This window comes from Calliphora vicina, chromosome 4, assembly GCF_958450345.1.
Source record: "Calliphora vicina chromosome 4, idCalVici1.1, whole genome shotgun sequence".
In the NCBI taxonomy this organism is placed as follows: Eukaryota; Metazoa; Arthropoda; class Insecta; order Diptera; family Calliphoridae; genus Calliphora; species Calliphora vicina.
In genome coordinates, this window is record NC_088783.1 from 113,895,999 (window position 1) to 113,922,672 (window position 26,674).

The 26,674-nt window shown below is 23.0% G+C and overlaps 1 protein-coding gene across 1 annotated transcript in view; it reads right to left on the reverse strand.

The window, feature by feature from the left end:
- Nucleotides 1-26,674, reverse strand: part of PsGEF (Protostome-specific GEF) — a 110,349-nt gene that overhangs the window by 37,929 nt on the left and 45,746 nt on the right. The window contains exons 3-7 of the mRNA XM_065509591.1: nt 11,639-12,740; nt 3,952-4,287; nt 3,348-3,882; nt 3,104-3,281; nt 328-526 (exon numbers count right to left, since the gene is read on the reverse strand). Coding sequence (XP_065365663.1) covers nt 328-526; nt 3,104-3,281; nt 3,348-3,882; nt 3,952-4,287; nt 11,639-12,740 — 2,350 coding nt within the window. The remainder of the gene's footprint in view (nt 1-327; nt 527-3,103; nt 3,282-3,347; nt 3,883-3,951; nt 4,288-11,638; nt 12,741-26,674) is intronic.

The window sequence follows — 26,674 nt, forward strand, 5'->3', positions numbered from 1 at the left end:
GTAGGCCCTGCAGGCCGACAAAGGCCGGCCATCTAGCAAATGTTTACGGCCCAAAGCCAATGATCTTAAGGAGGTGGCACTGTCGCCGGGGGGACCCAAAGCATTTATGCAACCACTTAAAGTGCGTCTGCAGGTGGCCGGTGAGTTGGTTTGTGATGAACACGAAACCGAATTATGGGTTGTTTGTGTCATGCGTGTGCTACAGCGTGATTGTACTAAAGTGCTGGCCAGGCGCTGTAAATTCTCAAAAGAACCGCCAGCGCTCTCGCCACTATCTACACAACCACCACCACCACCACTTAACGCTTTAGAGCGCATTAAACGCACCTGTTGTTGTTGTTGTTGTTGGTTATGATGATGCTGCTGATTCTTCATGTTGATGCTGTCCATGGAGGAGAGTTTAATGGAACCTATGGAGGCCGAGGCAATGCCAATGTCACTAAGCGGCACCAGGGTATTGAGGACATCGGGTGAGTCAAGGGGACTGGAGAGTGGTGTTGAGCCCAGGGCGGCATTAACTAGGAATCTGGAAAAAACAAGAGATTAACATTATACCTTTATACTATTTTTATAATTTTTTATTTTTATACTTTTTAATTTTTATACTTTTTAATTTTTATACTTTTTTATTTTTATACTTTTTTAATTTTATACTTTTCTATTTTTATACTTTTTTATTTTTATAATTTTCTATTTTTATAATTTTTTATTTTTATACTTCTATATTTTTATAATTTTTAATTTTTATACTTTTTAATTTTTATACTTTTTTATTTTTATAATTTTTTATTTTTATACTTTTATATTTTTATAATTTTTTATTTTTGTACTTTTTTTATTTTTATACTTCTATATTTTTATAATTTTTAATTTTTATCCTTTTTAATTTTTATACTTTTTTATTTTTATAATTTTTTATTTTTATAATTTTTTATTTTTATAATTTTTTATTTTTATAATTTTATATTTTTATACTTTTTATTTTTATACTTTTTAATTTTTATACTTTTTTATTTTTATAATTTTTTATTTTTATACTTTTTTATTTTTATAATTTTCTATTTTTATACTTTTTTATTTTTATACTTTTTTATTTTTATGCTTTTATATTTTTATACTTTTATATTTTTATACTTTTTTATTTTTATACTGTATAATTTTCATACTTTTTTATTTTTATAATTTTTTATTTTTATACTTTTTTATTTTTATACTTTTTTATTTTTATAATTTTTTATCTTTATTATTTTTTATTTTTATACCTTTTTATTTTTATACTTTTATATTTTTATAATTTTTAATTTTTATACTTTTTAATTTTTATACTTTTTTATTTTTATAATTTTTTATTTTTAACTTTTTTATTTTTATAATTTTTTATTTTTTTTTATTTTTATACTTTTTTATTTTTATACTTTTTTATTTTTATACTTTTTTATTTTTATAATTTTCATACTTTTTGATTTTTATAATTTTTTATTTTTATACTTTTTTATTTTTATAATTTTATACTTTTTATTTTTATACTTTTATATTTCTATAATTTTTTATTATTATACTTTTTTATTTTTATAATTTTTTATTTTTATAATTTTTTATTTTTATAATTTTTTATTTTTAAACTTTTTAATTTTTATACTTTTTTATATTTATAATTTTTTATTTTTATACTTTTTTATTTTTATAATTTTCTATTTTTATACTTTTTTATTCTTATACTTTTTTATTTTTATGCTTTTATATTTTTATACTTTTTTATTTTTATACTTTTTTATTTTTATACTGTATAATTTTCATACTTTTTTATTTTTATAATTTTTTATTTTTATACTTTTTTATTTTTATACTTTTTTATTTTTATAATTTTTTATCTTTATTATTTTTTATTTTTATACCTTTTTATTTTTATACTTTTATATTTTTATAATTTTTAATTTTTATACTTTTTAATTTTTATACTCTTTTATTTTTATAATTTTTTATTTTTAACTTTTTTATTTTTATAATTTTTTATTTTTATACTTTTTTATTTTTATACTTTTATATTTTTATACTTTTTAATTTTTATACTTTTTTATTTTTATAATTTTATATTTTTATACTTTTTTATTTTTATAATTTTTTATTTTTATACTTTTTTATTTTTATACTTTTATATTTTTATAATTTTTTATTTTTATACTTTTTTATTTTTATACTTTTTTATTTTTATAATTTTTTATTTTTATAATTTTTTATTTTTATATTTTTTTAAATTTATAATTTTTTATTTTTATACTTTTATATTTTTATAATTTTTTATTTTTATACTTTTTTATTTTTATACTTCTATATTTTTATAATTTTTATACTTTTTATTTTTTATACTTTTTTATTTTTATAATTTTTTATTTTTATAATTTTTTATGTTTAAACTTTTTAATTTTTATACTTTTTTATTTTTATACTTTTATATTTTTATAATTTTTATACTTTTTTATTTTTATACTTTTTTATTTTTATAATTTTTTATTTTTATAATTTTTTATTTTTATACTTTTTTATTTTTATAATTTTTTATTTTTATAATTTTTTATTTTTATACTTCTTTATTTTATACTTTTTTATTTTTATACTTTTTTATTTTTATAATTTTTTATTTTTATACTTTTTAATTTTTATACTTTTATATTTTTATACTTTTTTATTTTTATACTTTATAATTTTTATAATTTTCTATTTTTATGCTTTTTATACTTTTCTATTTTTATACTTTTTTATTTTTATACATTTTTATTTTTATAATTTTTTTATTTTTATACTTTTTTACTATGTATAAAAATAAAAAAGTATAAAAATAGAAAAGTGTAAAAATTAAAAAGTATAAAAATATAAAAGTATAAAAAAATAAAAGTCTAAAAGTATAAAAATCTAAAAGTATAAAAATTAAAAAATATAAAAGTATATTTATTTTTATACTTTTATATTTTTATAATTTTGTATTTTTATAATTTTATATTTTTATACTTTTTAATTTTTATACATTTCTATTTTTATACTTTTATTTTTTTAAAATTTTATACTTTTATTTTTTATACTTTTTTTAAAAAAATGTCTCACTCACATTTGTCTTTGCAATAGATTCTGCCAAACAGCTTTCAGTTCCAATGAGGGAGCTCTTAGCACTAAACTCTTGCGTCTGGCCCCCTTTTTGGGGGTCTTAGTCAAATCGGGCGCACAATAACCGGTGGGACTTTCAGCTAAACGACCATTGGGATCTACAGTAAGGCGGAACTCTGTAGCTGTTAAATGAAATAAAAAAAATCAATCACCAACATCATTTCTCCACAAATTTTCCTTACACCTACTCTTTTTTCTCATATGAAAACACGAATCCACAATATTCGCTATGGGTATGGGCTCCTCGGTAATGAACAAAACGCGATCTCGACTAACTTTTGCAAACACTATAATATCACTAAACAGCAAAGTCCAATAGGGTTTCACCGAACGGCCCTCTACACGCGACAAATCGCCACCAAATATCCATTGACGGCCCTGCACAGCCAAAGTAAACGGCTTGCATTTGGTGAACACCATTCTTGACTCTAAATCCTGCAGTGTCAATAAAGGTCTGCCCTCGCCCAGTGGCTCCATTAGGCCACTGGTAACGGTTATCTCACGATAGGCAGCCTGCAGCTCATTGATGACGCTGTTAAAGTTTTTATGCTCTTCCGTGTCCACATGACAATTGGAGGCCAATAGTTGCATGAGTTTTAAGATCTCACGAAAATGCTGCAGAGGACGGTGTATAAACATGGTTAGATCGGGACGTTTACGAGGCACTGGCGGTTCGGTAATGAAGTTCACAAATTCAGAACCAGTTTGACGGGATTTGTTGACCTTTTTTCACACAGAAACAAAATAAAATAAATAATATTCTAAAGAGAAAGAGAGAGAGAGAAAACCTACCAACACACAATCCGCTCTTTTAATACCATTACAATACTTCTTATAGGCCGCACAGATGGCTGTTGTCTTGGATAAATACACCCGGGAGGCAAAATTCATTTGTGGCTCTTGATCATCGTGACACAATTGCTCCAGCACATCTTCGGATATTCGTAAAAGTTCATCCATATTTTGAAATAGTGTTCGATGATCATTGGGCGTTATGAGATCTTTGCGTTCTTGTAATGGCTGTACAAAACGCTGCATGCCAAAGTGTATGGCTGACATGAAATTCTGTTCTCGGCTAATCAGTTGTAGCATGAAACGTCGCCGGTTGTCGGTGATGGGGACAATGCTCTAAGTGGTAAGGAAAATTAAACAAATATAAAAATTGCCTTTAGGAATTTTGAAATCAAAAAATTTAAAGAAATTAGAAAAACTTTAGGATTTTCGAAATTAAAATTTTTTTACAGAAATTTCGAAATTTTGGATTTTTGAAAAATTTCGTAAAAATTTTGAAATTCGAATTTTAAAATTTAAGAATTTTGAAATTTTGGATTTTTGAAAAATTTCTTAAAATTTTGAAATTCGAATTATAAAATTTAATAACAAAAATTTCATCACAATTAATTGAGAATTTAAAATTTTTTCTTGGATATTCGAAAATTTTAAGAAATTTAAGAATTTCGAAATTTTGGATATTTGAAAAATTTCTTAAAATTTTGAAATTCGAATTTTAAAATTTAAGAACAAAAATTTCATCACAATTAATTGTGAATTTCAAATTTTTATTTGGATGTTCGAAAATTTTAACTTAAGTTCGAAAAATTTTAAAAGTTTCTAAAGATTTTCAAAAATTTTTAAATTCGAACTTGAAAATTATAATCGAAATTTAGAAACGTTTGTTCTTTTTTCTTAATTTAACAGAGAATTCGAATTTGGAATTTCTTTTTATAAATAATTGCAAATTTTAAGTTTTTTTTTGGAAGTTTGAAAATTCGAACTGAAGTTCGAAAAATTTTAAAAGTTTGCAAATTAATCCTCGAGACTTCAATAACAATATGTACAAACATTTTTCTGATTTTCGAAAAATTTCTAAAATTTTTAAATTCGAATTTTCGTAACTTAGCAGAGAATTACGAATGGAGCTCTTTTTTTATAAATAATTGAGAAAATTATTGCCAATAATCCGATTTCTTTTGGGGAATATAGAGACATTTTTTGATTTTTTTTGAAAAATTTTCAAAAATTTCGAAATTCAAAGATAAAAAATTTTGAAATTTTTGAAAATTTTTTAAAAAAATTATTAACTTAACAGAGAATTACGAATTTGGAGCTCTTTTTTATAAATAATTGATAATTCAAAGATAAAAAAATTCGAAATTTTTTAAAATTTTTTAAAAAAATTATTTTTTATATTGTTTTAGAAAAGGATTAAAGGAAAAATTTAAAAAATTTCAAAATAAAGCATTTTTGGGTTTTTTCGAAAAAATTTTAAAAATTTCGAAATTCAAACTTAAAAATTTTGAGAAAAAATTCGAAATTTTTATTATTTTTTATATTCTTTTTACAGAGGAATAAGATTTTTAAAGTTTCTTTTCGGATTAAGAAATTTGAAACCAGATTTTAGAAAAATTTTGAAATTTTTTATTTAATTTTTTTAAAGAATTAGAAACTTGAGTTTTTTTTCAAATTATTGCAAATTAGAGACATTTTTAGATTTTTTTTTGAAAAATTTGAAAAAATTTCGAAATTGAAAGATAAAAAATTTCGAAATTTTTGAACATTTTTTAAAAAAAAAACAAAAAATGTTTTTTTTTATATTGTTTTAAAAAGACGATTAAAGGAAAATTTCGAAATAAAGCATTTTTGGGTTTTTTCGAAAAAATTTGAAAAATTTCGAAATTCAAACTTAAAAATTTTGAGAAAAAAAAATTTCGAAATTTTTATTATTTTTTATATTCGTTTTGCAGAGATTAAGAATTTTTTAAAGGTTCTTTTCGGATGTTAGAAACATTTCGATCAAGAAATTTGAACCCAGATTTGGAAAAATTTTTGAATTTTTTTTCTTTTTTATTTAAATTTTACAGAGAATTAGAAATTTGAGTTTTTTTTTCAAATTATTGCAAATAACTGATTTCTTTCGAGGAATATAGATACATTTTTGACTTTTTTTGAAAAATTTTGAAAAATTTCGAAATTCAAAGATAAAAAAAAATTCGAAATTTTTGAAAATTTAAAAAAAAAAATCAAAATTTGTTTTTTTTTATATTGTTTTAAAAAAAGTATTAAAGGAAAAATTTTAAAAATTTCGAAATAAGCATTTTTGGGTTTTTTCGAAAAAAATTGAAAAATTTCGAAATTTTTATTATTTTTTATATTCGTTTGTAGAGCATTAAGAATTTAAAGTTTTTTAAAGGTTCTTTTCGGATGTTAGAAAAATTTCGATCAAGAAATTTGAACCCAGATTTGGAACAATTTTTTAATTTTTTTTTCTTTTTTATTTAAATTTTACAGAGAATTAGAAACTTGAGTTTTTTTTCAAATAATTGGAAATAACCCGAATTCTTATAGACACATTTTTTTGAAAAATTTCGAAATTTTTGAAAATTTTTTAAAAAAAATAAAAAAATAATTTTTATATTGTTTTAAAAAAATGATTAAAGGAAAAATTTGAAAAATTTCGAAATAAAGCATTTTTGGGTTTTTTTCGAAAATATTTGAAAAATTTCGAAATTCAAACTTAAAAATTTTTGAGAAAATTTCGAAATTTTTATTATTTTTTATATTCGTTTTACGGAGGATTCAGAATTTTAAGTTTTAAAGGTTCTTTTCGGATGTTAGAAAAAATTCGATCAAGAAATTTGATTTGTTTTGAAAAATTTTCAAAAATTTCGAAATTCAAACGAACAACAAACTTTTTTTTATATTGTTTTAAAAAAGGATTAAAAGAAAAATTTCGAAATAAAGCACTTTTGTTTCTTCGAAAAATTTTGGGAAAAATTTTTTTTATTTAAATTTTACTTAATCCGCAAATAATCCGATTTCTTTCGATTTTCGATTTTTTTTGAAAAATTTTCACAAATTTCGAAATTCAAAAATAAAAAATTTCGAAATTTTTTATATTGTTTAAAGATTTCGAAATTGTTAAATTTTTATTAAGGACTACGAATCTTGAGTTTATTACGATGTTCGAAAATTTGAATTTTTTTTGATTTTTTTAAGATTTTCAAAATTTTCATTTGTGATTTTTGAAATTTCAGGAAATATATTTTAATGGTTTAAATAATAAATTGAACAAGATTTTTTTTTTTTTTAGTTATCAAAATTTATTGTCATTTTTTTAAGGCAAATAAAACAAAGAAATATCTACAAAATAAGGAAATAATTAAAAAATATACAAAACAAACTATAATATTTAATAATATAAAAATAAAATTAAAAATAAGATTTTATATAAAAAAAAGTTTTGAAAATTTAACAAAGAAAAAAAATATAAAACAATTTATACATTTAGAAATGAAACCAAACAAATTTAAGATTAATAATAAACATAAAAAAAATTATTGAAAAGAAAAACTTAAACTAAAAGCTGGTTAAAAAAAAATTGTTTTAAAAATATGGCGAAAAATTTACAAAACCAAATTTACAATCCTAATACTCTGAAGAACAATATTGACTATCAAAAATTTACACTATTTTCTTTAAGAAATTTTGTACAGAATTTTGTAATTAACCAGCTTTAAAATAAAAAAAATTAAGTCACTTGGGTTTAGCATGTCTTAGAGAATATATAAAACAATTGATTTATTATGTTCTTTTTAAAATAAAATTATGATTTATAAGATTTTAGCAAATAAAAATGCTTGACATATAAGAGAGCTATATTCGGCGGTGCCGAATTTTATATACCCTTCACCAAATTATACTTTCAGATAATTATTAAAAGCTATTTTTTAGTAAAAAAAAATGTTGGTGGAAAAAAATTTTGGTGAGAAAAATTTTGGTGAAAATAAAATTCGGTGAAAAAAAATGTTGGTGGAAATTTTATTAAAAAATATTTTAAATATTTATCTAAATTGAACTATAACGGATATATTGATGTTTCAATCATGTATTTACGTTATTTGGGGGCTTTGGAAAGTTGATTTCAACATGCAGACGGACAGTCGGACATGGCTATATCGAATCTGCAATTTATAACGATCCGGAATATATATACTTTATAGGGTGGCAAATGAAAAATGTAGAAATTACAAAAGGAATGACATACTTCAGTATCTCCCATGACACTCCTGGTGAAGGATACAAAAAAATAGCATACTTTTAGGCATTTAATTATATTTATGAAATAAACGGTACTTAATGGTTGTTTGTGTTTACTTTTATGTCTAAGCCAAAAAGTATGCTATATTTTTTGGATTATAACACAATTAAAACATAAATAAGAAGTAGATTAATAAAGAAAATAATGTTTAACAGAAATATTAAAGTAACAAAACAATTTTTTTACAACAAAATAAACATAATAATGAGTTTATTTTTAAATAAACACACAAAATTATAGTTGGCTTTAAACTATTTTGCAAAATTTATTTCACAATAAAATAAATTTTATTCAGAAAATTATTTCTGTAAATAATTGTTTTCTTTTAGCTGGTTTTTTTATGCAAACTTAACAAATAAAAACTTAAATTAATTAAAAAAATTTAAAAAAAATATCTTATAAACTGTAGCATAATGATAATAAATTCGTCATATTTTATTAATAGAATAAAATAAACTATAGCCTAAGTTAAGGAGTAAGAAAAAAAAAACAAAAAAATTAATACAAAAATTATGAATTAATAAAAAATAAACAAAATCAATTTAAATGTAGTTAAAAGAACAATTTCTTAATTTTCGCGGATTTGAAAAAAAATCACATTTTGGGAATTTGAAATTTTTGTTTTAATATCAGCTATTTAGCATTTTTAACTCAAAAAAAATTAAATTTATCAATTTTCGAAGATTTTTAAAAAATCCCATTTGGGGGATTTTTAGCAATGATTTTGGGAATTTAAAATTTTTGCTTTAAAATCATTTATTACGGATTTTTAACTTAAAAAATTTTAATTTTTCAAGTTTTGGAAATTTTAAAAAAATCCCATTTGGAGAATTTTTCGCAATGATTTTGGGAATTTAAAATTTTTGGTTTAAAATCACTTATTACGGATTATTAACTTAAAAAGTTTAATTTTTCAAGTTTTGGAAATTTAAAAAAAATCCCATTTAGGGGATTTTTGTCAATGATTTTGGGAATTTGAAATTTTTGCTTTAAAATCAACTATAAACCAATTTTAACTTGAAAAAAATTAAATTTCTCAAAATTAAAAATTTTCAGGGTTTCCCCAAAAAAAAATATTTTTATGGGATTTTTATATAAGAATTTGGGAATTCATTTTTCTTGTTTTTTCCATAAAAATACCAAATTAATTCAAACTAGTTAAAAAATTTTGGTTTTTAACAACTTTTACTTTTCCCCAGTTAGGGAATTTTTGAAATTCAATTTGGGAATTCTTTAAAATTAATGTTTTCTAGATTTAAAGGAATCAGACAAACAATTCTGACAATTTTTTTTTTGTCAAATTCTATTTAAGGGATTTTTATCAATGATTTTGGGAATTTGAAATGTTGGCTTTAAAATCAACTATTGAGCCATTTTAATGTAAAAAAAATAAATGGGAATTCCAGAAAACATAAGTTATCATTTTCTAAAACTTTTTTTAAATTATTCAAAAAAATATAAATTTTCAGGGTTTCCCCAAAAAATATTATTTTGATGGGATTTTTATATAAGAATTTGGGAATTAATTTTTTTCCGTTTTTTCCATAAAAATATCAAATTAATTCAATCTAGTTGAAAAATTTCGGTTTTTAACAACTTTTACTTTTCCCCAGTTAAGGAATTTTTTAAATTCAATTTGGGAATTCTTTGAAATTAATGTTTTCTAGATTTAAAGGAATCAGACAAACAATTCTGAAAATTTTTTTTTTGTCAAATTCTATTTAAGGGATTTTTATCAATGATTTTGGGAATTTGAAATGTTGGCTTTAAAATCAACTATTGAGCCGTTTTAACGTAAAAAAAATAAATGGAAATTCCGGAAAACATAAATTATCATTTTCTAAAACGTTTTTTTAAATTTTTCAAAAAAATATAAATTTTCAGGGTTTCCCCAAAAAAAATTACTTTGATGGGATTTTGATATAAGAATTTGGGAATTAATTTTTTTAATTTTTATTTTGGAATTCCAGGAAACATAAGTAAACATTTTCCAAATATTTTTTATGTTTTTTCAGAAATAAAAATTTTCAGGGTTACCCCAAAAAAATAATTTTGCTGGGATTTTAATATGTGAATTTGGGAATTAATTTTTATTTTGGAATTCAAGGAAAAATTTTCTAAATAATTTTTATGTTTTTTCAGAAATAAAAAATTTCAGGGTTTCCCCCAACAAAAAAAATTTTTGCTGGAATTTGGGAATTAATTTTTTTTAATTTTTATTTTAGAATTCAAGGAAACATTTTCTAAATAATTTTTATGTTTTTTTAGAAATACAAATTTTCAGGGTTTCCCCAAAAAAAATAATTTTGCTGGGATTTTAATATGTGAATTTGGGAATTAATTTTTTTTAATTTTTATTTTGGAATTCCAGCAAACATTTTCTAAATAATTTTTATGTTTTTTCAAAAATAAAAATTTTCAGGTTTTCCCCAAAAAAATAATTTTTCTAGGATTTTACTATGTGAATTTGGGAATTAATTTTTTTTTTAATTTTTATTTTGGAATTCCAGGAAACACAAGTAAACATTTTCTAAATAATTTGTATGTTTTTTCAAAAATAAAAATTTTCAGGGTTTCCCCAAAAATAATAATTTTTCTAGGATTTCAATATGTGAATTTTGAATTAATTTTTTTAAATTTTTATTTTGGAATTCCAGGAAACATAAGTAAACATTTTCTTAATAATTTTTATGTTTTTTTCAGAAATAAAAATTTTCAGGGTTTCCCCAAAAATAATAATTTTTCTAGGATTTCAATATGTGAATTTTGAATTAATTTTTTTAAATTTTTATTTTGGAATTCCAAGAAACTTAAGTAAACATTTTCCAAATAATTTTTATGTTTTTTTCAAAAATAAAAATTTTCAGGATTTCCCCAAAAAAAATAATTTTTCGGGAATTAAATTTTTTTGCTTGTTTTCATAAAAACATCATATTAATTAATTTTATACAAACAATTTGTGTTTTTGACTACATTTACGTTTCCCCAGTCAGGGAATTTTCTAAATTTAATTTGGGAATTCTTTGAATTTGGCGTTTTATTGTTTTAAACTAACTAGTCAGACGATTCTATTAATTTTTTGATAAAAATATGTTACATTTGGACGAATTTTTCACAATCCCGTTTAAGGAGATTTTTTTCCCCTAAAAAACTCCTTTTTAACTTTATTTTAAGTTAAAAAATGGGGGGTTTTTAATATTTTTTTTTAATTTTTCTTCAATATTGTCGTAATTAGTTGTAAAAAATAAAGTAAAGATTTTGTTTAGAAACTCTTAAAGAAACCTGACTTAAATTAAAAGATTTTTTTATTAAAAATTTAAAAAAAAAGAAAATAGTTTCTTCCATATAGAGACTTCTTCACACAATCACCCCCTTACCCACCTCTTTACTAAACGTAACCTGAGGTAAATTCAATCTTCTCTTGGCGGCCTCCAATGACGAGGTTGTATTCACCGAACATGCTGTCGAAGGTCGAGGGTTTTGGGGCGCCATCATTTGTTGCTTCACATTACCACCAGCCATTACCGTAACGCTCATTATCTCATCTACGGGATTATTGATACTGGTACCGCTAGCAGCCATTCGCGAGGTTTTGCCATTCATGGGCAATGTGGTGGCCATTGAGTGATGAGTGGCCGTTGTGGTGGTATTATTGCTGCTGCCAGCCGCACCAGCATTTGTGCCAGAACCTGATCTTCTGAAAATCTCCAAAGTGAGTGTAGCACCTTGGGAACGTATAAGATTTAGAACATCAGCCTCGGGCATTGTGACCACATTATGTTTGTCCACAAAGATCACATAATCACCAGGATAGATGCCACAGCGATCGGCCGACAGGCCCGGCTCCACTTTCTCCACTCTGGGTGGATGTGTCCACACTATGGAGAAGCCAAAACCTCTCTCAGCTGTACGCGTTAGCTTTTTGGTCATGGTAAAGGGAGTGCGTCCTAATGGCTTGGGATTTGACAGCCTTCTACCCGCCACCGGGGTGCCCAGGCTTGGTGGCGGATCTGTGGCTGGTGGATCTAGTTCGAGAAATCTTAAGAAAAGATTTTCATCGGCATCACGTTGATGTAGGGCCTTTTTGCTGAGTATCATGGGCTGCTGTTCTGTGCCCATTTGACCAGTGGCCATGCTATCAATGCTAACAGCATCATCGGTATTACGCATTTGGGTCATGGTGGTGGCCATTGTAGACGACAATGAGGGTGGAGTGGTGGGCGATATAAAATGATTATTTGCTGGCTGTTGCTGGCAATAATGATTTATGTGGTCTGCTGCTGCTGCTCCTGCCAATGAAGTGAAGGTGTTTAATGTCTGCTGTTGTGGTGGCTGCTGTAAGTGTTGCTGCTGTGGCACATTTAGAACAGGCTGTGGCTTATTTAGACATTGTTGGGTTTGCAATTTATAGGAGCCATTGATTTCCTGTTGCTGCAGTAAAGTGGACAATGGAAATGATATACAACCTAAAAATTCACTGCGTCTGGAAGATAAAAAAAATAAAAAACAAAAATTAGGATTTTATACAAGACATTTATAGATAAATATGTTTAAAAGGTTTTTTAAAGAAAAATTTTCATTTATATTCCGTGATATATGCATTTTAGATTTCCCCATTTTCTGGGATTTTTCAAAATCAATTTGGGAATTCATTAAATTTAAGAATTTCACTATAAAATTGTTTCTAAAGAAAACAGCTAATAAGGTTTTACCCAAAAACTGATTTTAGGACATATTCTAAACTTCCCCGTTTCTGGGATTTTTCAATTTCATTTTGGGAATTCAGAAATTTTAATTTTTTCTTGAAAATCTGTATTTAGTGTAAACAAAATTTAATATTAATTTATTTTCTGATGGAAAATAGAGTTCCCCATTTTCTGGGATTTTTCAAAATCAATTTGGGAATTCATTAAATTTAAGAACTTCATTATAAAATTGTTTCTAAAGCAAACTGCTAATAAGGTTTTACCCAAAAACTGATTTTAAGAAATATTCTAAACTTCCCCGTTTCTGGGATTTTTCAATTTCATTTTGGGAATTAAAAAAATTTTAGTTTTTCTTGAAAATATGTATTTAATATATACAAAATTTGAAATCAGTTTATTTTCTGATGAAATTTTTCAGTTTTATGCTGATTTTTGTTTTCCCCATTTTCTGGGATTTTTAAAAATCAATTTGGGAATTCATTAAATTTAAGAATTTCACTATAAAATTGTTTCTAAAGCAAACAGCTAATAAGGTTTTAACCAAAAACTGATTTTAAGACATATTCTAAACTTCCCCGTTTCTGGGATTTTTCAGTATCATTTTGGGAATTCAGAAATTTTAAATTTTTCTTGAAAATCTGTATTTAGTGTAAACAAAATTTAATATTAATTTATTTTCTGAAGGAAAATAGAGTTCCCCATTTTCTGGGATTTTTCAAAATCAATTTGGGAATTCATTAAATTTAAGAATTTCACTATAAAATTATTTCTAAAGCAAACTGCTGATAAGGTTTTACCCAAAAACTGATTTTAAGACATATTCTAAACTTCCCCGTTTCTGGGATTTTTTAATTTCATTTTGGGAATTCAGAAATTTTAAATTTTTCTTCAAAATCTGTATTTAGTGTAAACAAAATTTAGTATTAAGTTATTTTCTGAAGGAAAATAGAGTTCCCCATTTTCTGGGATTTTTCAAAATCAATTTGGGAATTCATTAAATTTAAGAATTTCACTATATAATTGTTTCTAAAGCAAACTGCTAATAAGATTTTACCCAAAAACTGATTTTAAGAAATATTCTGAACTTCCCCGTTTCTGGGATTTTAAATACTTTTATCCTGTTTTATAGTAGACATAAAATCTTCTAAGTTTGTGGCCAAAATAGAAAATAAAAAATTCCTATAAATGAAGACGGAAAGGGAGCCTATAAAAGTCATAATAATGCCTCTTTATTACACGACTTCATAAAGTCTTTAAGTGAAACAAATCAAAGGCAATAAAACCTAGTATTTATTTTTAATAAAACTGGCTCCTTATATCTACATAAAACTGTATATAGAATAGAAATACAAATGAATTGAGAAGGCCTTAAAATATATTCATTAAATAAGCAAAATGATTTCTGCAAAATGCATAAATTTTAGTAATGAATAGAGATATTATTTAATTTCAGTTGAATTAATATTAATCATACGTCTGTTGAATAATTTAACTCAATATTAATCATACGAATGGATATTTTTTATTTCAATAAAAGTAAACAGCATTTTAAGCATTAATCAAATGCTGCAACATTTAGCTATCAAAATATATTAAGACAGCTAAATATTATTAATCATACGCCTAGATAATAATTTAAATAAAATTAATATTAATCATACGTCAGCAATATTTTTTTTTTTTAAATAAAGAATTTTGAACAAAAACATTGTTGAATTTTCTATGTTTTTTTTAAGACAGCAATTGTTTTCCCTTCAACTTATTATCTTTTCATATTTTGTCCATAAAACTTATTATAACAATATGTCAATTTCTTTTGTTCTTGCCATATTTTAACAATGATAAATAGTTTTCAAATTCGTTACAAGCTGATTGATTACAAGTATTTTATAAATATTTGTTAAACCACTTCTGATTGTTTTGGCTCTATTTTGTTTCAATTCATTTTTAGATTTTCATGTCTTTGATCATGTTTATCTAACCAAAAGCTCTTCTCTAGCTCTTCTCCAACCTCTCCACAATAATAATAACAAACACACAAATCTTGTCTCATCAATCAACTAGTAAATAATTGTTAAAGTGTTCCAAAGCAATCGAGATAGATAGAATGAAAACAAATGGAAACGATGATGATGACAATGATAAAATTGATGAGTGTTTAAAAAGAAAAAAAATGCAAAGAAAGAAGATGAGGAAACTAGTAGGAAATTAGAATAAGTGTAGAAAATAGATGGAAAATAGAATCATGACAACAATTTCTAAAATTTAAAAGAAAAATACAGCAGATTTTTATAAGAAAAATACTGATGATTAGAAAAACGTTTGGGAAAAGAGACAGACAGGCAATTAAATCAACTTAAATTCATGCGAATTGAACATAAATTAACAATTTTGTTAAACCACAACCTTTAAGATATGAAATTTTCTATAAAATATCATTATTTTAGGAATTTCGTTAAATCCCGTTTTTTAAACTTCCCCATTTTAGGGATTTTTCTTAAATATTTTGTGAATTTTAATGCTGAAAATAATGTATTTAAAATAATAGATGTAAAGTTATGACATAAAACTGATTTTAAGACATTTTTCAAACTTCCCCATTTGTGGGATTTTTAAATTTTGTTTTGGGAATTCAAAAATTTTTAGTTTTTCTTGCAAATAGGTATTTAATGTAATCAAAATTTAATATTATATTATTTTCTGAAGGAAAATAGTTTTCCCCATTTTCTGGGATTTTCCAAAATCAATTTGGGAATTCATTAAATTAAAGAATTTTACTATATAATTGTTTCTAGAGAAAACTGCTGATAAGTTTTTATCAAAAAACTGATTTTAAGAAATTTTCTAAACTTCCCCGTTTTTGGGATTTTTAAATTTTATTTTGGGAATTCGGAAATTACCATGTTTTCCTGAAAATATTTATCTAAGATATACAAAATTTAATATTAGTTTATTTTCTGGTGAAATTTTTCAGTTTTATGCTAATTTTTATTTTCCCCGTTTTCCGGGATTTTGCAAAATCAATTTGGGAATTCATTAAATTTAAGACTTTCTCTATAAAATTGTTTCTAGAGCAAACTGCTGATAAGTTTTTACAAAAAAATCTGATTTGAAGAAATTTTCTAAACTTCCCCGTTTTTGGGATTTTTAAATTTCATTTTGGGAATTCAAAAATTTTTCGTTTTTCTTGAAAATATGTATTTAATATATACAAAATTTGAATTCAGTTTATTTTCTGGTGAAATTTTTCAGTTTTATGCTAATTTTTGTTTTCCCCATTTTCTGGGATTTTTCAAAATCAATTTGGGAATTCATTAAATTTAAGAATTTTACTATATAATTACTTCTAGAGCAAGCTGCTTATTAGTTTTTATTAAAAAACTAATTTTAAGTAATTTTCTAAGCTTCCCCATTTGTGGGATTTTTAAATTTCATTTTGGGAATTCAAAAATTTTTAGTTTTTCTTGAAAATATGTATACAAAATTTGAAATCAGTTTATTTTCTGGTGAAATTTTTCAGTTTTATGCTAATTTTTGTTTTCCCCATTTTCTGGGATTTTTCAAAATCAATTTGGGAATTCATTAAATTCAAGAATTTAACTATATAATTGTTTCTAGAGCAAACTGCTGATTAGTTTTTACCCAAAAACTAATTTTAAGAAATTTTCTAAACTTCCCCGTTTTTGGGATTTTTAAATTTAATTTTGGGAATTTGGAAATTTTCAGTTTTTCTTGCAAATAGGTATTTATTGTAATCAAAATTTAATATTAAATTATTTTCTGAAGTAAAATAGTTTTCCCCATTTTCTGGGATTTTCCAAAATCAATTTGGGAATTCATTAATTTTATGTATATCACTACAAAATTGTTTCTAGAGCAAACTGCTGATAAGTTTTTATCAAAAAACTGATTTTAAAACATCTTCTAAACTTCCCCGTTTTTGGGATATTTAAATTTCATTTTGGGAATTCAAAAATTTTTAGTTTTTCTTGAAAATATGTATTTAATATATACAAAATTTAATATTAGTTTATTTTCTGTTAATGTTTTTCAGTTTTATGCTGATTTGTGTTTTCCCCATTTTCTGGGATTTTCCAATATCAATTTGGGAATTCATTAAATTTAAGAATTTCTCTATAAAATTGTTTCTAGAGCAAACTGCTGATAAGTTTTTATCAAAAAGCTGATTTTAAGACATTTTCTAAACTTCCCCAGTAGAGGGATTTTTTAAATATTTTTGGGAATTCGGAAATTTTTTGATTTTCTTGAATATATGTCTTAAATATATACAAAATTTAATATTACATTATTTTCTGAAGTAAAATAGTTTTCCCCATTTTCTGGGATTTTCCAAAATCAATTTGGGAATTCAGTAAATTTAAGAATTTCTATATAAAATTGTTTCTATAGCAAACTGCTGACAAGTTTTTACAAAAAAAAACTGATTTTAAGAAATTTTCTAATCTTCCCCATTTATGGGATTTTAAATTTCATTTTGGGAATTCAAAAATTTTTAGTTTTTCTAGCAAATATGTATTTAATGTAATCAAAATTTAATATTGCATTATTTTCTGAAGGCAAATAGTTTTCCCCATTTTCTGGGATTTTTCAAAATCAATTTGGGAATTCATTAAATTTAAGAATTTTACTATAAAATTGTTTCTAGAGCAAACTGCTGATTAGTTTTTACCCAAAAACTAATTTTAAGAAATTTTCTAAACTTCCCCATTTGTGGGATTTTTAAATTTCAATTTGGGAATTCGAAAATTTTTTGATTTTATTTCGGAATTTATTATTCTTTAATTTTCTAAAGGACAAATCTGTTGTTTTCATTTAAGATAAAGAAGTATTTATTTAATATTATTGGGCGTATGATTAATATTAATTTAGGGTTTCAAATTAATATCAATCATATGCAATAATAAAATTTGTTAAAAATTTATATTTTTAATAATTTGCTTAAAGTCAAGGTGAATAGGGTCCACATTTCTAGATCCTGAAGAATCTATTGTACAATAAAAACTAGCATTATAGTTACTTAATAAAAAATTTAAATGTTTTTGCAGTAAAAATAATATTAAACACACATAATTCCATTCACAAGGCTTTTTAAAGCCTTAAGGGATTTACTTCATCTGCATATAAAATTTCCCATTTTCTGGGTTTCTGTTTTTTTAAGGGGTCATTTTATTTCTCTCTCTTTCTCTATCTTCAATTTCTAAAGGTCACTGTGTGTGGTTAAAATGGAGAAATACATATTTGTTTAAAAATACACATTTTTATACACAGATTTCTTTTTATGATTTGTTTTTCGCAAAAACATTTTGTTTTTTTTGAAGTACGAGAAACACCATTAATCATGGTGCATGATTATTGTGGATTTAATGTAGGGCTTGAAGGTGAAGGATACAAAATAAAAAAAAAAAAATGATGAAAAATTATGATGTTTTTCACAATTTTATTTATAAATAGATACAAAAGTTTATCGTTGGTTTATTGGGGAAAAGTTTTTTTTCGCACAAACCTGCAGCAGACAAATTTTAAAGGGGAGGAAGAGTTGCTGGAAAGTTTTATTTCAAATCGGCAGACAAATTTCAAGTGAAAAAGAGAATTTAGAAATAAAAATTGTTAAACAATTATGTTTTGTAATAAATGTGATCAATTTATTTAAACTATTGTCTTTCTAGGAACTCAACCTTCAACTTGACTGCTTTCAAATCTTGTTTCCAAGAAATCAAATAGAAAAACCATTAATTTGAACCTAATAATTGTATAGACGTATGTTTGATATTAATTATTTTAATTAAATATAAATCATACGCCCTCATATGTTCTCTCATTAATATTAATCATACGTCTGAGTAATTTTAATTTCTCTGGGTAAATTTATCGTTTTATTTTCTTAGAAATTTCTATTTTTAATATTTTCCTATAATATATTTCTATTGTAGCAACAAATTGCATTCATTATTGTTCGTTTTGCAAAGAGCCTGTGTCATTGTTTGTAACTAGACAATTGCCTTCATAATACTTGTTAAACAAAACCAATTACATGTGTAATTTGTCCTAAGACTTCCTTAAAAATGTTTTGCAAATGAAGAAACAATTGCTAGCAATTTGAATGAGAATAAGAAAAAAATCAATAAAATGGGGAGAAGAGAAAATTTATTAAAAAATTAAAAAGTTAAATTGTTTGTGAAAATAAAATATATTTTATGTCAAGAAAATTCCCAAAATGGAAATGAAAATTCCCAAAATACAATCTTTAGAAATTTCACCAAAATTGTTTTCATTTATGAAAAAGCTTATAAAAAACTTTAAAAAATTGAATTCCCAAATTTAATTTGAAAATCCCCAAACTGGGATTCTAAGAAATTTTCACAAAATTATTAAAATTTTTGCCATATTATTATAGAAATCGATTTCTTATTACAATAATATGGTTAAATATTGAAATTTATGAATTCCCAAATATAATACAAAAATCCCAGAAAATGGGGAAGTCTTAAATCACACAATCAATAAGAATTTTTAGCTAGAAATAACTAAATTTATGTATTTAATAAAATAATAAAAATTTTTCATGATTATAAGCAAAATTTTTAAATTCCCAAAAAGAAATTGAAAAATCCCACAATCCCCCATAATGCTAAAAATTATAATTTTTAGTAAAATTTGTTTCCACTGTGACTTTCTAAGCTAATAATATGAAAAACCACAAAAAAAAACTAATTCCCAAATTTAAATTGAAAATCCCCAAACTGGGATTTTACAAAAATTCTGCAAAATGAAAAAAAGTTTTTCACAAATTTCATAAGAAACGATAACTGAACACAGCAGTATCACTAATTTATTGTTTTAAAGAATTCCCAAAATGATTATAAAAATCCTTATAAAAAATGGGGAAGTTTTAAAAACTTATTTTTCTACAAAGAATTATTACAGATTGATTTTCAGATCAAAAATTTTGAAAATAATCAAAAAATTTGAATTCCCAAATTTTATTTGAAAATCCCTAAACTGGGATTGTAAGAAAATTCTACAAAATGAAAAATATTTTTGCACAGATTTCATTAGAAACGATTTCTGAACACAGCAGTATCATTAATTTATTGTTTTAAGGAATTCCCAAATTATTTATGAAAATCCCCAAAAAATGGGGAAGTTTCAAAAACTAATTTTTCTACAAAGAATTATTACAGATTGATTTTCTGATCAAAAATTTTGAAAATAATCAAAAAATTTGAATTCCCAAATTTATTTTGAAAATACCCAAAGTGGGATTTTAAAAAAATTCTGCAAAATGAAGCATATTTTTGCACAAATTTCATTAGGAACGATTTCTGAACACAGCAGTATCACTAATTTATTGTTTTAAAGAATTCCCAAATTGAGTTAGGAAAATCGGGGAAAATGGGGAAGTTTTAAAAACTTATTTTTCTACAAAGAATTACTACAGATTGATTTTCTGATCAAAAATTTTGAAAATAATCAAAAAATTTGAATTCCCAAATTTTATTTGAAAATCCCCAAACTGGGATTTTAAAAAAATTCTACAAAATTAAAAATATTTTTGCAGAAATTTCATTAGAAACGATTTCTGAACACAGCAGTATCACTAATTTATTGTTTTAAAGAATTCCCAAATTGATTATGAAAATCCCCAAAAAATGGGGAAGTTTTAAAAACTAATTTTTCTACAAAGAATTATTACAGATTGATTTTCTGATCAAAAATTTTGAAAATAATCAAAAAATTTGAATTCCCAAATTTATTTTGAAAATCCCCAAACTGGGATTTAAAAAAAAATCTGCAAAATGAAGCCAATTTTTGCACAGATTTCATAAGAAATGATAACTGAACACAGCAGTATCACTAATCTATTGTTTTAAAGAATTCCCAAAATGATTATGAAAATCCCCAAAAAATGGGGAAGTTTTAAAAACTTGGAAAATCTTGGGAAAACAATTTGTTTATGAAAAATTAAGTTGAACAAGCGTTTTAAGGTAATAATTATTAAAATTAATGAATTCCCAAAGTGTTAAAGAGAAATCCCCAAAAACGGGGAAGTCTAAAACTAGTATTTACTTAATTTTAAATTGTAATAATTATAAAACGAATTGCCTTAATTAGCCTCCACTCCCAAATTTTATTACTTCTCTTTAGTATAGTTTAATTTTTTGGAAATGTTCATTTAATTTTACTTTTACCACAGCGGAAATTTGCTAATAAAATGTTACCAAAAAAAATTATTGCTCATGTGTTAGAAATTATGTGTGCCCTTGTAAAACTGTAACAAAATTATGACCATCCTTTGCCCAGCAACAATTTGATTAAAACCATTGCTTTCTTTAACTCGTTTGTAAGTATTTAAGGGCAAATTAAATGAAATGTTGAAGTAGAAAAAAAAACACACGATTTCTAAACACGCAAAGGTTATACATAAATGTTGCCACAAAGTGTAAGAAATATTTGAAACAAAAATTCTTTTAATAAAAAGGCAAAAGAATAATAAAAATTGTTTGAGTTAAAATAACAATAAGGAATTTTTTAATAAGTTAAAGGCAAAGTGTTAAAAAATGTGTAGAAAAGTTGATGTGGAAATAAAAGAAATTTCTTAAAAGAAGCATTAAAAGCAAAAGCTAATGAAAAAGGTCATTTGTGTAATAAAAATTAGAAAAGAACTTAAACTAATAAAATTGCTTTAAAGAAATTTGAAAAACAAATTTTAAATAACAGTTTTAAAGGAAATTAAAGAAACTGTATACCAGGCGTATGAGTATTATTAATACAATTTCATAAGAAATAATATTACTCATACGACTTATTTTCAAATCTAGGAAATTTTCTATCTTTAATTTTTCTTCAACACTCAAACGTTTGAGTGTTTCAAAGCTCAAATATTTTAAATAATATTAATCATACGTCCAGGTGTTGTAACATTTCTCTCTATACTTCAAAAACTGACAAAAAATAAACCATTTTTCATTCACAAAAATAACACAAATCTACAATTAAAATTTTCTAGAATTTTTATACAAAGCCTACAAAATCTCCTTCGTTACTATGTGTTCTTTTAGCAGGCTTTAAAAGAAAATAAATAAAATTCTCACAAAACCTTGAGCCAGAAATCCTAAAAAATCTAAAAAAGCACAGCCCAAACCCTCCCTTTTGAACACTAAAAAGCAACATGAATTCCAATTTAAAACTAAGCAAGCTCTCCTCTTGACCAGTTTAACTAAAGCACAAGTTGAAAAAACTCTTTACAGATTTTTTTGTTTCACATACACAAGGTCATTGCATGTCAATATTAAATTACTTTTGCCCTTAGCTGCCCACAATATCAAAAACTACAAAGTGTTAATGGAATTATGAAATTTCTGCATGATTTCCATTTAATTTAAATAAATTAGAAAAAGCTAAATAAATTTTGTTCCCTCAAAAACAATTGTTAAGTAAATAAAGTTTTTCAAACTAAAAAAATAAAGTTTCTTTATTGTTTAAACTTTAGCTGTATTTTGTTACTTTGTTTAGCCATTCGTCAGGAAATGAAAGACAAATTGTGTGTTTGAAACAATGATAACGGAAGTAAAGTTGCTTTATTTTTATGTATATGGGTTTTGAAAGTATAACAGCCTTAATGTCGTTGCTTTTCTTTTAAACAATTCATTATATATAGACATCAGAGGGGAAGGAAATAAAATAATGAAAAAGAACAAAAAAAAAACAAAACTAGAAAATAAAATAAAACTATAGAGCGCCATAAAAGTTTTGTTTTAGTGTTTCTGTAAAAGTTGTTTGGAATTTTCTTTGATAATAAATAAGATAAGATAGAATATGGAATGTAATCCTTTGGAGGTAGGGAGGAACATAATATGTACTAAAAGCTTTAAGCAAGATTTTTCTATATAAAAGTATTACCAAGTTTTTCAAAGAAGTTTTCTATAAAAAAATGTTAAGAAAGCTTTTTGTATATAAAAGCTTATAGCTTAGAAATAAGCCTCATATACAAAACTTTACATTAAGCTTTTTCTATAAAAGCTTAGATTAAGCTTTTTCTATAAAAGCTTAAATTAAGCTTTTTCTATAAAAGCTTAGATTAGGCTTTTTCTATAAAAGCTTAGATTAAGCTTTTTCTATAAAAGCTTAGATTAGGCTTTTTCTATAAAAGCTTAGATTAAGCTTTTTCTATAAAAGCTTAGATTAAGCTTTTTCTATAAAAGCTTAGATTAAGCTTTTTCTATAAAAGCTTAGATTAAGCTTTTTCTATAAAAGCTTAGATTAAGCTTTTTCTATAAAAGCTTAGATTAAGCTTTTTCTAAAAAAGCTTAGATTAAGCTTTTTCTATAAAAGCTTAGATTAAGCTTTTTCTATAAAAGCTTAGATTAAGCTTTTTCTATAAAAGTTTAGATTAAGCTTTTTCTATAAAAGCTTAGATTACGCTTTTTCTATAAAAGCTTAGATTAAGCTTTTTATATAAAAGCTTATAAAAAGCTTTTTCTATAAAAGCTTAGATTAAGCTTTTTCTATAAAAGCTTAGATTAAGCTTTTTCTATAAAAGCTTAGATTAAGCTTTTTCTATAAAAGCTTAGATTAAGCTTTTTCTATATAAGCTTAGATTAAGCTTTTTCTATAAAAGCTTAGATTAAGCTTTTTCTATAAAAGCTTAGATTAAGCTTTTTTCTATAAAAGCTTAGATTAAGCTTTTTCTATAAAAGCTTAGATTAAGCTTTTTCTATAAAAGATTAGAAAAAGGCTTAGACAGCTTTTTATATAAAAGCTTAAAACATGCTTTTTATATAAAAGCTTATATAAAGCTTTTTTATATAAAAGCTTATAAAAAGCTTTTTATATAAAAGCTTATAAAAAGCTTTTTATATAAAAGCTTATAAAAAGCTTTTTATATAAAAGCTTATAAAAAGCTTTTTATATAAAAGCTTATAAAAAGCTTTTTATATAAAAGCTTATAAAAAGCTTATAAAAAACTTTTTATATAAATGCTAATAAAAAGCTTTTTAAATAAAAGCTTATAAAAAGCTTTTAAAAAATTTAATATAAAATTTACTTATAGCTTCTTAAATACAGATAACAAAAATTGCCTAAAATTTAGATTTTAGAAAAGGTAGTAGAAATAGTACTTTTTTAAATTTAACTAAAAATACTGTTTAGCTTGCAGAAATTACATAAAAAACATAGGATTTTATATAATTTAAGTTAAATAGTAAAAATACTATTTTTTTAAAAAGTAGTAGAAATACTACTATTTTCAAAATATATTAAAACCATTTAAAATTGCCTAAAACAAAATGCTATATTACGCATTGATTTGTTCTATGCATTAAAATAAAATATTTTGATATTTTTATAATTTAAAAAAAGAGTAGTAGAATTTAAGTTTTAAAAAATGTCCTAAAACATTGTTAAATTATGTATAAATAATCAAAGCTTATTAAAAAAGTGGGTTTTAAACTTTTTGAAAAAAGTAGTAGAAATACTACTATTTTTAAAATCTCTTAAAACCATTGAAATTGTGCTAAACAAGTTTTTATATATGTTTTAATTGACTTCCTAAGAAAAATCAAACATTTTTGAAGGCATTTAATAAAATATTTTGATATTTTCATTATTTAAAAAAAGTAGTAGAATTTAATTGTTATAAAATGTCCTTAAACATTGTTAAATTATGTATAAATAATAAAAGCCCATCAAAAAGATTAGTTTTACACTTTTTGAAAAAAGTAGTAGAAATACTACTATTTTTAAAATGTCTTAAAACCATTGAAATTATGTTAAACAAGTTGTTATATATGTTTTTAATTGGCTTCTGCAAAAAAATCAAACATTTTGGAATATTTTTATATGTAATTTAAAAAAAGTAGTAGAATTTAAGTTTTAAAAAATGTCCTAAAACATTGTTAAATTATGTATAAATAATCAAAGCTTATTAAAAAAGTGGATTTTAAACTTTTTGAAAAAAGTAGTAGAAATACTACTAATTTTGAAATGCCTTAAAACAATTGAAATTATCTTAAACAAGTTGTTATGTATGTTTTTAATTGACTTCCTAAGAAAAATCAAAAATTTTTGAAGGCATTTAAAATAAAATATTTTGATATTTTCATTATTTAAAAAAAGTAGTAGAATTTAATTGTTATAAAATGTCCTTAAACATTGTTAAATTATGTATAAATAATAAAAGCCCATCAAAAATATTAGTTTTACACTTTTTGAAAAAAGTAGTAGAAATACTACTATTTTTAAAATGTCTTAAAACAATTGAAATTATGTCAAACAAGTTATTATATATGTTTCTAATTGACTTCCTAAGAAAAATCAAACATTTTGGAAGATTTTTAAGCCACTTTTAAAATTTTTGAAAAAAAGTAGTAGAAATATTTTTTGTTTAAAAGTCCAAAACATTGTTAAAGTAGGTATAAATAATTAAATATCTTCAAAAAAAATTAGTTTTACTTTTATTTAAAAAAGTAGTAGATATACTACTATTTTATAAATAAGCTTAAACTAAGCCAATAATATATTTTGAATTATTTTTAAATATTTAAACAGAAGAATCGTTTAAAAATTGTGTTTTGAAAAGATTTAAAAAAGTAGTAGAAATACTACTATTTATAAAATTGTTTCACTTAAGATAAAAATAATTTTTTTTGTGATTTTCAAACACTAAATTCGCTATAAAATTTTGTTTTCGCGGGATTTTAAAAAAAGTAGTAGAAATACTACTATTTTTAAAATAGCTTAAATTAAGATAAAAATATTTTTTTTGTGATTTTCAAACTCTAAAACACTAAATTCGCTATAAAATTTTGTTTTCGCGGGATTTTAAAAAAAAGTAGTAGAAATACTACTATTTTTAAAATAGTTTAAATTAAGATAAAAATATATTTTTCCATGATTTTCAACTTTAAAACACAAAATTCCTTATAAAGTTATGTTTTGGCAGGATTTTCAAAAAAGTAGTAGAAATACTACTATTTTCAAAATTTATTAAAACCATTTAAATTGTGTAAAACAAGTGGATATTTTACCTATTAACTTGTTCTCTGCATTTAAAATAAAATATTTTGATATTTTTATAATTTAAAAAAAAGTAGTAGAATTTAAGTTTTATAAAATGTCCACAAACATTCTAAAATTGTATATAAATAATTAAATTAGTTTTACACATTAGTTTTACACATTTATAAAATTGTTTCAATTAAGATAAAAATAATTTTTTTTGTCAAACACTAAATTCGCTATAAAATTTTGTTTTCGCGGTATTTTGAAAAAAGTAGTAGAAATACTACTATTTTTAAAATAGCTTAAATTAACATAAAAATATTTTTTTTGCACTCTGCATTTAAAATAAAATATTTTGATATTTTTATAATTTAAAAAAAAGTAGTGGAATTTAGGTTTTATAAAATGTCCTTAAACATTGTTAAATTATGTATAAATAATAAGACAATAACAAAAAAATTAGTTTTACATATTTTAAAAAAAGTAGTAGAAATACTACTATTTTTAAAATGTCTTAAAACCACTGAAATTATCTTAAACATGTTGTTATGTATGTGTTTACTGGACTTTTGCAGAAAAATCAAACATTTTGGATGGTTTTTTAATTTTTTTTTAAAAAAAATAGTAGAAATAAACAAAAAAATGTTCTACTACTTTTTTAAAAAATGTCCGTAAATTGTTAAATTATGTA